This window comes from Athene noctua, chromosome Z (genome assembly GCF_965140245.1).
Source record: "Athene noctua chromosome Z, bAthNoc1.hap1.1, whole genome shotgun sequence".
Lineage (NCBI taxonomy): Eukaryota > Metazoa > Chordata > Aves > Strigiformes > Strigidae > Athene > Athene noctua.
The window spans coordinates 50,279,130-50,290,409 of record NC_134077.1 but is presented as its reverse complement, the minus strand read 5'-3'; the positions used below and the strand labels follow the sequence as shown (position 1 = coordinate 50,290,409).

The 11,280-nt window shown below is 45.8% G+C and overlaps 1 protein-coding gene across 4 annotated transcripts; it reads left to right on the top strand.

Moving 5' to 3' along the window:
- The first annotated feature begins 3,241 nt into the window (after positions 1-3,241).
- S1PR3 (sphingosine-1-phosphate receptor 3) lies at positions 3,242-10,945 on the top strand. Of its 4 annotated transcripts, none has more exons than XM_074932184.1 (3): positions 3,619-3,681; positions 4,224-4,275; positions 8,546-10,945. In XM_074932184.1, the coding sequence occupies exon 3, from the start codon at positions 8,721-8,723 to the stop codon at positions 9,864-9,866; it is 1,146 nt and encodes a 381-aa protein (XP_074788285.1). In that variant the 5' UTR covers positions 3,619-3,681; positions 4,224-4,275; positions 8,546-8,720; the 3' UTR covers positions 9,867-10,945. The 4 variants fall into 4 exon arrangements, with proteins under 4 accessions (XP_074788282.1, XP_074788285.1, XP_074788284.1 ...); XM_074932183.1 differs by having other exon boundaries at positions 3,631-3,781; XM_074932181.1 differs by lacking the exons at positions 3,619-3,681; positions 4,224-4,275 and adding an exon at positions 3,242-3,373.
- Positions 10,946-11,280: the final 335 nt, after the last annotated feature.

Genomic DNA, 11,280 nt, shown 5'->3' with positions numbered 1-11,280 from the left:
TTTAACAGCCATTGAGGGGCCTTTACTCCATGTGGTTTGTTTAACCACTCTTTCCCTTTCCCTCCTGCAGCAACTTGTTCCACAATTCAAGAGCACATTGTCAGAAATTTGTATCCTTTTGTTTTAAACTACTCCATCTTAGTTAGTTGTGGTTTTTGCTTTCCTCAGACCACTGATTAAACCTAGACAACTTGTGTGTTCCCTGCAGGGAGAAACCTTTCCATTGCCTTTTGTGCCTGTTGGTGTTTTACTGCATTCATGAGGAGATGAAGCAACCAGAGGCACCTGTCTTAACTCAAGGTGTGGTGCTCACAGAAGGGCTTAACCAGGGCTTCCATTCTGTTCTTCATTCCTTTCTTAATTATTCCTAACATATTCAGTTCCCCATTGACAGTTAATGCATGTTGAATGTTTTTGAAGAACTCTTCACAAAGACCTCTGTTCTGAGTGGTAAGACTCCATGTAAATTTGTCCATGTATCATTAGAGTTGTTTTTCCTGTTTCACTTAGCAGCATGGAAATGAACACAGCATTTTATCAGCAGGTCACTCAGGACCTCCAGGTCTTGGCAACATCTTGTTCTCAGTTTTAATTTCACTGTCAAGTACCCCCAATAACGTCAGCAAATGCTGCTCTCCCATTATTCATCCTGTTTGCCCACTCACTCAGGAATTTCCAGGGCAGAACAGACTCCTCACTCCCGGGAAATTGGGCTGTTAACCTCCTGTTGCTATGAAAATTGATCATTGTTCCTGGCCTTTACTTTCGATCTCTTACTTGGTTATTAATCTTTTTATCCCACAAAAATGTAATTTCATTTAAGAGTACTACAACAAGGTCGAGAGCTTCACAGAAAGCTGAGTACGGTATGCGTATCTCTCCGGCATGATGTTTGGAAATGAACCGGTGGGTTGTAGCAGCTATTTCCGAACAGGCTGAGCTCCCCAATGTTTTTGCCAACAGCTGCTTTGGCCTGAGATGCCACCCCAGGCAAATCCCCAGAAGCCTCTCTGCAGGGACTCTCTACCACACTTTGCTTCTGGGTGGCTTCTCCAGCTTGCACCGCAGTGTCATGCCACCCGCCTGCTTCCAACAGCATCAGCAGCCACTGCATCCACAGGGGCCAAGAGGCAGCTGCAAGAAACCACTGCCCGCTGCCAAGCCAGACACCGCTCCAGCACTGCCGTGGCTGAGGTCTGTTTCAGTGATGGACAGGAGAGCTGGGGTGTGAGATCCCTTGCGCTCACTGGTGGGACTGCATTGTCCAAGGTGCTTTGTAGCAGAATGGCTTTCAGACACCACCATGTCAGACAGCACCCTCAGAGGCCTCAGTCAGAGATAACATCTGGTCTGCAACATCAATACCCCACTTCCCATGCATACTCCTCTGCAGTAATTTCCTTGTAATGTAGCGGGGCCTTGCTACAGGCTGCTCCTACAGGGTGGTGGCAAGCCCAACTGAGGAAGACAAATCACAATCCTCACAGGCAGCAAGGCACAGTCGGTCACCTCCTGGCACCATTGACAAAAAATCTTTCTGATGGCAGTATCCTGTCCCCTCACCTATGACAGTCTTAACAGAATGACTATTTCTTCTTGCTCCTCTCCAAGTAGCCAAAAGGTAGTAAAGAAAAAACAAAAGAATAGGGACAAGAACAAAGAATAATAGCAGACCACAGAGCCAGGTCAGGTGCTGCTTACTCTTGCATCTGCTTTCCAAGAACTAGGTCTTGATGGCATGTGGCAAGCAGCTGCCAGGAGGACTGCAGATTTTCCTGGGGTGGTTTGCAGGGAAACTGCTGGACAAGGCTTTTCTGTACAATGGGGGAGCAGCGATTCACAGGCTCAGGCTCCCCTTTGCCAAAAAGTGGTGTGTGCTTTTATGCAGCATGGAAGTTTTTCCACTCCTCTTTCCTTCCACAGAAGAGAGCAGCTATCACACAGCACAGGTGGGGGGTGGACAGGAGTTGAGGCCAGAACCACCACATCTTGCAGTATAGCCCTATCCATAGCTAAGTGGGGCCACATCCATTGGGTTCACCAGCTTTGAAGCAATGTTACCAGCATTTTGCTTTGTGGAGTCCTTATTTCCTATCAAGGTCCTAAATCAGAAGAGCTTTCCTACTCATCGTCAGCAAATAAAAAGCAGTCACAGAAACACGCCGTTTGTTCTGCTACATCAGCTTAAACTTCTGGCTATAAAAAGCCTAGTTCTGCTTTCTTCCAGGACTTTTCTTCCCGATGAAGTGGCAGTGCAGGCGACCTTACAGCCAAACCCGTGGCACGACTCCCAGTGTGACAATGCTCAGCTCCAGACAGGAGGCTCCCAACAAAAACAAGTGATTGCAGCAAGACAACTAGGCAACCCTACACGCCTGCCTGTGCTTAGCAAGGTTATGTAGTGTTCCTGTTTGCCAGCTCATGGTATCTCTTTCTGACAGAAAACTTTGCTGTACCCACAGGCATCTTACAAGTATGTTTAAATCAGAGGGTTGTAGGATCCAGGCTTCAACTTCTTTTCCAGAGTGCTGCTCCCATCACTGAGGCGATCTGCATGCCTATTGCTATCCTTGAGTTGCTATTATTACATTAATAACTCTGTCAAGAGGTACCTTAATAAGAGCACGCTGTAATTTGCAGCTCCGGGTCAAACTAGCCATACTTTTGCTCGGAGCTTCTGAATGCTTCACCCTGCGTCACCCATCTCGAGCTCTCCGAAGGCCACGTTATTAGACACGGCAAACCAGAGGGGCAGATGCAGGGGGGGGAAACTTCATTCAAGCATGCTAATAGCTCGAGCTGAGTAAGGACTACCCAGAATTTCCTCCCTCCCCCTCACATTTTTGTGGACCCTACAAATACCCGGCGGCGGGCTCTGCCGTCTCACACTCGCCCGCGGCCGCCAGTAACGGGGTACGGCGGGGGCCTCACCGGCGGCCGAGCCCGGCGGCAGCGGGCAGCCCCGCGGGGCAGCCCCTCGGCCGCGGGCGGGCGCCGAGGGGCGCGGAGGCGGCGCGGAGCGCGGCGGGACGGTGCAGGCGGGGGCCGCCCGACCGCTGGGCGAAACCCGTCCGGAGGAGACGGCGGCGTGGCAGCGGCGTGCCGGAGGCAGGAACCGGGGGGACGGACGCGGGGCGGGGGTGGGGGCAGAGAAAAGCCCGGCGGGGGAGGCCGGGCGGGGGTACCGGGGCGGGGCGGCTCCGGGCAGCGGCGGCGAGCGCGGAGCCGCGGGGAGCGGCGGCGGGGCAGGGCCGGGGAGATCCCAGCCCCGCCCGGCCCAGCGCAGCCTCGGGGGCCGAGCGGCGCCGTGCAGCCGGCGACGTCGGATGGGGCGGCCGCGGAGCGGCGGCGGGACGCGGCGGGGACGCAGCAGGTACTTCGCCTCTCCGCCGGGACGGCCCTGCCTGCCCCCCCTCTCCCCGCTGCCTGGGCGGCGGGCTGTGTCCTGCCGGTGCCTGCCCGCCCGTCGGGGCCGTCGGCGCGGCCGCGCTGTCCCCCTTCGGCGAGCGCCGGGCGAGGTGTCCGCGGCCCGCGGGGCCGGGAGGGCGGTGCCGCTCCGCCTGCCCCGCCGCCTGAGGCGGGAGCGAGAAAGCCCCGGTGCAGGCGGCCGCTTCAGGAGGTCACGTAAAGGCGTCGTGGCCGGCACGGAGCGGCGGCCGGTTGAGTAAAAATCCCAAGGCCGTGAGTAGTGTTTCTCGTGTGGGACGGTCACGCCGCGGAGACGTCGGGGACATTCACGGGTAGCTGAGGCAAGACGTTTGTCATCCCAAGAAGTTCACAGGTCGCTGCAGTAATGCAGATTTGCCAGGGGAATCCTGGAGTTTGGAGTGGAGGGAATAGGTCGGAGCGCTGGGCGCCGGCGAGGGGGAGGGAGTAAATGTGCCAGCCTTTAAGGTGCAAGAACTAAACCAGCCGGGAGTTCCTGGGTGAGACGTGCACGGGCGCTACTCGCAATTACAAAATACAAACTGATTTTTTGACAGAAGCCAAGAAAAATAACCAATTATTAAAGGCTTTTCTAAGGCTGTAAGCTGCCAGCACGTTCACTTCAAAAAAAATCGTTTTAAGTTTATTTGAGTTTGTGGAGACATTGTTCTACAGCAGATGTTTGTTGTCTAAACTTCATTTGCATCTAGCAGAGCTTAATTTTAGAGTGGAAATGTGTATTGAAATGTGCTGCTATTCTCAAAAGCCTTTTCTGTTCTTAACTTTAACACTGCCAGGGTGTGCCTGATAAATTACACATGTTTACTTTTCATCAGGAAGGCTTTACAAGTAAGTTAAATATACAAAAGTTTGGCTTCACATGTGCATTCTTGGTTTTCCCTTTGCCGTTTTAAAAACTGTCATTGGTGGCCAAATTGTATGGCTGTGTGTGAAAGGGAGAACTGCTATGTGTGGGGTAGTGATGATGGTGAAGGGGTGTCCGGTCTCTAGTGAAGTCTATTCGTGGATATTTGGAAGGCAGGAGAATAGGTTTCCAGCTGAGTTACCGTGAGTGTAGTGAATGCGTAGCATCCCATGTTCTTGTGGAATCAGAAGGAGATAGCAGAAAGTTAAGTCATGTTCTCACTTATGCTTCATTCTCACTTGTTGCTTTGACTTCAGGATATCCTGAAAATTGAGAGCAGTCTGGCTCACTGTTTTGAAAATAGAAATTTCTTATTCTTCCAGCTGTAAAGTACCCAGTGACTCATGAGATGATAAAAGCCCTCAGCTCCCCGTGGGACTCTTACCAGAGCGCCCACTGGAAGCAGAGAGCAAAGATGTACTGAGGATGGTTGCTGAAGGGCTTTGGCATCCCCATTATGACAAATTCCTTGTTGCCTTCTGGCACTGGGAATTACACATCCCCAGAGGAGAATTGCAGGTTGACTCCAACTGCCTTACCCTGGGCATTATCTATGGGCAGCTGGTGAGAGGTACAGCCCTGAGACTCTACCTGTACCACTGTGTGGTGGGACTCGAGAGGGCAGTGGAGTTGTGCCTTGCCATAGGGCAGGTCGAGGAGCTGTGGCCTACCACACAGCATTGCCCTTTTCATGGCATATGTGGCGTAGGGACCAGACAGACCCTGGTGGACCCTAGGGATGTGAGCCATGGAGAGCCCCTGCTTCAACCTGGAAAGGTGCTCAACCCTACTAGGATCCTTGTCCTCTGCAGGAGACCACACTAACTGCTGTGGAAACCCCAAAGCATGGTGGTGGGCAGGAGAGGGAAATGATGGTGCTTACTGCTGACCTCAACTGCTCCCTCCATCCTTGTAGCAGGGAGGACAGAGGTCAGCCAAACAGCTGAAGGAGAAAACTGAATTGTCCTCCACATGACTGGTTCTTGACATTGTACCACTGCCTTTATTTAAGTCATTTAGCAAACGCTGGTTTGGCCATCACATACATGAGGAAGTGTAGCCAGATTGGCCCTGCACTCCTGATAAGTTTCTCTTTCTCATAGTAGCTCGTGGTGCAGTGATAGGGATCCTCTGGCTTGCTTTAGAGAGAATAAAACTGATTTCCATTGGTATTAAGAGCTCATGGTATTGAGGTACCTCACCAAGGCAATGCTCAACATACAACATGCCACAGACAGGCTCTAGAGGTCATTTTTTTTTAATATTTTGAGCCAAGATCCATACTTTGCAGCTAGTGGCTAGTCCTCTGTATGTGACTGGGACAAAGTTGTACAGCTGTCAGGAAGCAGTGACACAGGTATCCTGGACCTGGCCGCTGCTGTCTTGTTACTATAATACACAACAAACTTACGTTTTTCTAACTGTTAAAAAATTAATGTGTTTTCTGAGTTACTTGCTACAAAGCAGGAGGAAAACAAAAAAGTCATATGACTGAAAGATATTACCTGGAATTGTTGCTGGCAGAAGAGAATAATTTTAATTTATTACATTATTACTTATATTAACTTTCAAGTGGCTTGTGAGTGATACTCATTCTCTGAGAGTCCTGGCAAATAATAATGTTACAGCCTCCATTGCCTTGCCACTAGCTTGTCAGAGGCAAAAATTTACTTTTGTGATACTATGCTGTAATAACTTTCAAAAAATAAGTCATTATGAACAATAGAAGATGTTGATTTCTATATGATTTATGCTGATTGAGTGCATTGTCCATGCCTTCAGCCAGAGGAACTGAGCACCATTATGTTTAGTAGACTTATGACAGTTTACAGCTGCTGAATTGTGGCTGATAAAGTCGTAGGTCTGGCACGTAATTATCTTCACAGAAAGAGATGTATTTGTCCTTTGATAGACTAGTATGATAACTCTGCTTGGAAAAAACTTACAGAAACATTTATTGTTGCATGTGGTGCTCTGAAATGATATGAATATGATTCTTTCAGGCAGCCATCAGCCAGTCTCCTGAGTATTGCTAGTTGAGCTGTCATTAACATACTTTTCTAGTCCACTGTAATTGTTTATTTTACAGTGGAAAGCACTTGCAATTCATATGGACACAGTGGCATTTTGTTATAAGCCAATGCAATGAAAAACTGTGATAGTTTATGTGATAACAGTGTGCAGATTGTAACTGAATTACAATTAAATTGAACCTTAGCTGAAGTGAAGTGGTTCTGTTGAAGAGCTTCACTGTTACCATGCTTCAGAAGGGAGGTCAACAACTTAAGAGCCCAAGTCTGCTCCTGGGAAATGAATGAGGTAGTTGCTGTCATCTTCAGAGTATAAAAGACTGAGGACACCAGGCAACAACTGTGTTTCTTGGATAATTTGTGTCTCCCAGCAAGTCTCTTCACCAAAGTAGTTTGGCATAAATAATAGTAATAATCATGGGTAAATAGTAAATCATTTTATCAGAAAATAATTTTTACATACCCTAAATGTACTAAAATTTAAGTCAATTCACTGTAGGCTTTTGTCAGATTACTTCTTTTCTGATGGAGGGAACCCAGAAAAAGGGAGGATGGGAAAAGAGGGTTTTGGTCATTCTTTAAATCCCTTTACATTCATCTGGGATGTGGTTTGCTCCTCCCCTCTTCCAGAAAGCACTTGAAAATGCATATCACACTTTTCAGGTGCCCAAAACAGAGTGCTGGAAGAGCAGTGGATCATATGTTTTTGTGATTTTACAAAACTTGTATATAGAATCATAGAATAGTTTGGGTTGGAAGGGACCTTAAAGATCATGTAGTTCCATCCCACCTTCCCTTGATACCCATCCTTTGAAAGTGTCTTTCATGTGTTTGTGAAATGCTCATGACCCTTGAGTAAATAAATGGCAAGGTCAGGAGCTCCAACCCTTAAAGAGTTCCCTAAACTAAGCTATTTAATTTCGGGCCAATGGAAAGTGTCCTACCATCCAGCACAAATTTTAATTTTTCTTACCTTTCCCAGAAAAAAATAAAATCTTTACAAATTTGGTTCAGATGGAACCAGTTCTCTTCTCATCCCCATCCTGGTTTGGTTACCAAGCTGAAAAATTGACTATCTGTTCATCCTCAGTACATGTGTTTGGGGCATGAGCCCTGATTCTCATTGGCCTATTCAGCAACTAAACTGTAACATTTCTGGTAAAACAGAGTTTCTGACATCTTCTGATATTTTTAGAAATCTGTGCAGATCTCTTCCAATCTTTATATATGGCAATGTAAAAAAAAAAAAAAAAAAAAAAAGGCACCTAGGATGATCTGCTGCAAAAATGCAACCTATCAGAGTCTATGAGAAACTGTTGCAGTTAATCTAAGTATAACTTCAAGAAAAACAGAACTAAATTGAGGACAGTTAAAGTTGATATAATTATTTTTTATTTAAAAAAACCCCAACATTAAATGTATGTCTTGTACACATATGCAAATGAAAAGAAGTAAAGTAAACCATAAAGAAAAGTGATACTTGCATAGATGTGACTTGCTAGGTTTATTTTTAAAAGGGTAGCAGAAATCCAACTAATTTGAATGGGAAGTAGGATTGATTTTATAATGACTGGCTTTCAAAGCATCTCCTTAATTGTAAACAGCATAATTTTATACCATTAGGGGTGGGAAGTTATTTTGGCAACGTATTGGCAACATGCACACTGGCATCAAGACTTGACACCAACTTTCTCAGGGTCTTTGCTACCTTAGGTCTGGTTGGGAAACAGCAGCAAGCTTGAAAGGCAGTGAATTTGCCCTGCTGCTGATCGGGCAGTGATGGTTGGTTGGTGTTTTGGTAGCACCACATACACTTAACTCTTTTTCAGAAGGAGTGAGCCAGTTGCTGTGCAGACTGAGGCTTGCTGGGGCCATTTGGTAATCCTTCTCACTGCTCTTTTTCAGCATGGAAATTTTGTAGTGGGAAACAACTATGAGTAGTTTTCCACATTACCCTTGTATTCCCGCAGCTGAGCTGTATCTGTGCAGAGCATGACTGACATCTTACCCACAGCCGCCTTGCTAAGCAATGGCAGACGTTGGTACCTCGTTATAGCCAGTGTCCCTCTCGGCTCTTGGGTGTATATTGTGCTTGAGCACCTGCGCGGGCCATGGGTGACATGGGAAGACAGATTTATGTTGCGTTTGTTGATTTTATTTTCAGAGCCTGGTTTGCGAGCCACTCTCTAGAATTAATATGCAAGGCTTGCTGGAGCTGGGGGCACAGACCGCCTGCCCAGAGGAGCGTTTGGAGGAACGTGGCTTGATCTCCCTCTTGTGGAAAATTATCGTAACTAAATTCTCGTGATACTAAAGTAAAGTCCAGCATCGTCAAACAGATGATGGCAGCAGTTACTGTGCCACCTGATGCTCTTGTCAGCCCTCAAGGAAATGAAGAGATGGACTCTCTGATCGTACTGCATTATAATTACACAGGAAAGCTTATTTTAAGAGAAAAGGCAACTGATAACATAGACCTGCCCACTATTGCATTTCTGATCCTGTGTAGTTTCATAGTCCTGGAAAACTTGATGGTGTTGATTGCCATATGGAAAAATAATAAATTTCACAACCGCATGTACTTTTTTATTGGCAATCTGGCTCTCTGTGATCTTTTAGCTGGAATTGTTTACAAAGTAAACATTCTTATGTCTGGGAAGAAGACTCTGAGCTTGTCCTCCACAATCTGGTTCATTAGAGAAGGCAGTGTGTTTGTCGCCCTGGGAGCCTCCACTTTCAGCTTACTAGCAATTGCTATTGAGCGGCATTTGACCATGATTAAAATGAGGCCTTACGATGCAAATAAAAAGTACAGAGTGTTCCTTCTCATTGGTACATGCTGGCTTATTGCGATTGCCTTGGGTGCCTTACCCATCCTCGGCTGGAACTGTATAAACAATTTACCAGATTGCTCAACAATTTTGCCTCTGTACTCCAAGAAGTATGTTGTGTTCTGCATTAGTATCTTCATAGCCACTTTGGTTGCCATTGTCATCCTTTATGCCCGTATCTACATCCTGGTAAAGTCCAGCAGTCGTAATGTCGCTAACCACAATAACTCGGAGAGGGCCATGGCACTCCTTAGGACTGTCGTGATCGTTGTTAGTGTCTTCATTGCCTCTTGGTCTCCACTGTTCATCCTGTTCCTCACTGATGTCGCCTGCAGAGTTAAGGAGTGCCCTATCTTGTACAAAGCCCACTGGTTTATTTCTCTGGCAGTCATCAATTCTGCAATGAACCCCATCATCTACACTCTGGCCAGTAAAGAAATGCGTCGGGCTTTCTTTCGTCTTGTTTGTGGCTGCCTGGTGAAATCCAACGTGGCCAGATCTTTGCCTATTCAGCCCACTCCAGATCACAGTCGAAGCAAATCCAGCAGCAGCAATACTCAGAAGCCAAAGGAAGATTTTCCACCAGTGAATGTTCCCTCGTGTATTGCTGAGAAAAATGAATCTTCATTTCACAATGGAAACTTCTGTAAATAAAGGATTCCTCAAGTCAAGTACCTTTCTGTGGCTTTTAGACTTAAACTACAAGTGTAGTTTAAGCACTTAAGTCACAGGGGAAAACACTAACCACTTATTTAACTTTGAGGACTTACTTATCAAAAATCATTTGCTTTGAGTGTTTATTCAGTAAGACACCTGATTCAGAAAACCCCTTTCATGCTACCCCACAGTCAGGACAGAGTCCATGCACATCTAATTACATTGTGCACCATGATGGCATTGCACGATGAAGCTGCATTTGGCACGGCCTGGTCTTGCAAGGCATCAATAAAACCTGCTAGAAACTTCATCATTCACTAAACACTGCTGATGATCGGAAAATGAGCCCAATTATTGCTGACTGGAAGAAAAGCTCATTCCATATGTTGGTAATTACAGTTCTCTGTATGTATCTTGCTGTTACGTTAATGGCCTTATATGTATGTGGTATAAATAACTGTATATTTATACAAATCCTTATTAAAATGTTGTTTGGTAAAAGTTTACAATATGCTAAACATTGTATTGCAGTATACAGTGTAAGGTGACAAATTATACAGAGAGATGTATTTCAATGGGGATATTTGAAAGTATGTGAAGTAGTACCTTTTAACTGAACAATGTGCTAAACATATTGCAGTGTATGGTGTAAGGTGACAAATTATACAGATAGATGTGTTTCAATGGGGATATGTGAAAATATATGAAGTAGTAGCTGTTAACTGACAAGAACTTTAATATGTCATATCAATGCAGTATTTCTTTTCCACTGTTACTCAAACTTTTCATGTTTAGTGAAAGACAACATGACAGTTGTCACTGTGACATTTCACGACCTAATTTTAAACAAGCAGTAGTAAATAACCATTGAAAGAAGCTTTATATATTCACTGAAGTAGTTAAAATGTGACGTAACAATACATGTGTATCAAGTGTATGCACTGTTTCAATGCATATGTTTTTACTTACTATTTCCAATGTATTTAAAAATGTATGTCAAACCTGTGTAAACCTGTGTACATTATGGATGCACTACCTAATCTGAGATTCTTCAGTTCTGAAACAGAGACGTATCATTTCAGAAAGCAGGGAACTAAAACGAGTCCCTGTGGAGCTTCTTTTTTTCTTTCCAGGCACTACCACAACATGAGATTGTGTTAGAAATTCTCCTTGGGAAGTTCAGCCAGTCGAACAACATCCCATTTTCTGGCAATGGAACCCTACACTCCTAATGTCTCCAGGTACATTTGCAGATACAAGAGGGAAAATGCGGTACAACAGGATCATGCTGAAGGGCATATCTCCGTTTATACCTGATCCTGTCTTGGAGCTGGAGTGGAGGCCTGTTTAGTTTGGAAGACTGGAGCTTCAGACTTACTCTTTTGAGAGGATGTTCCAGATAAACCTGTAT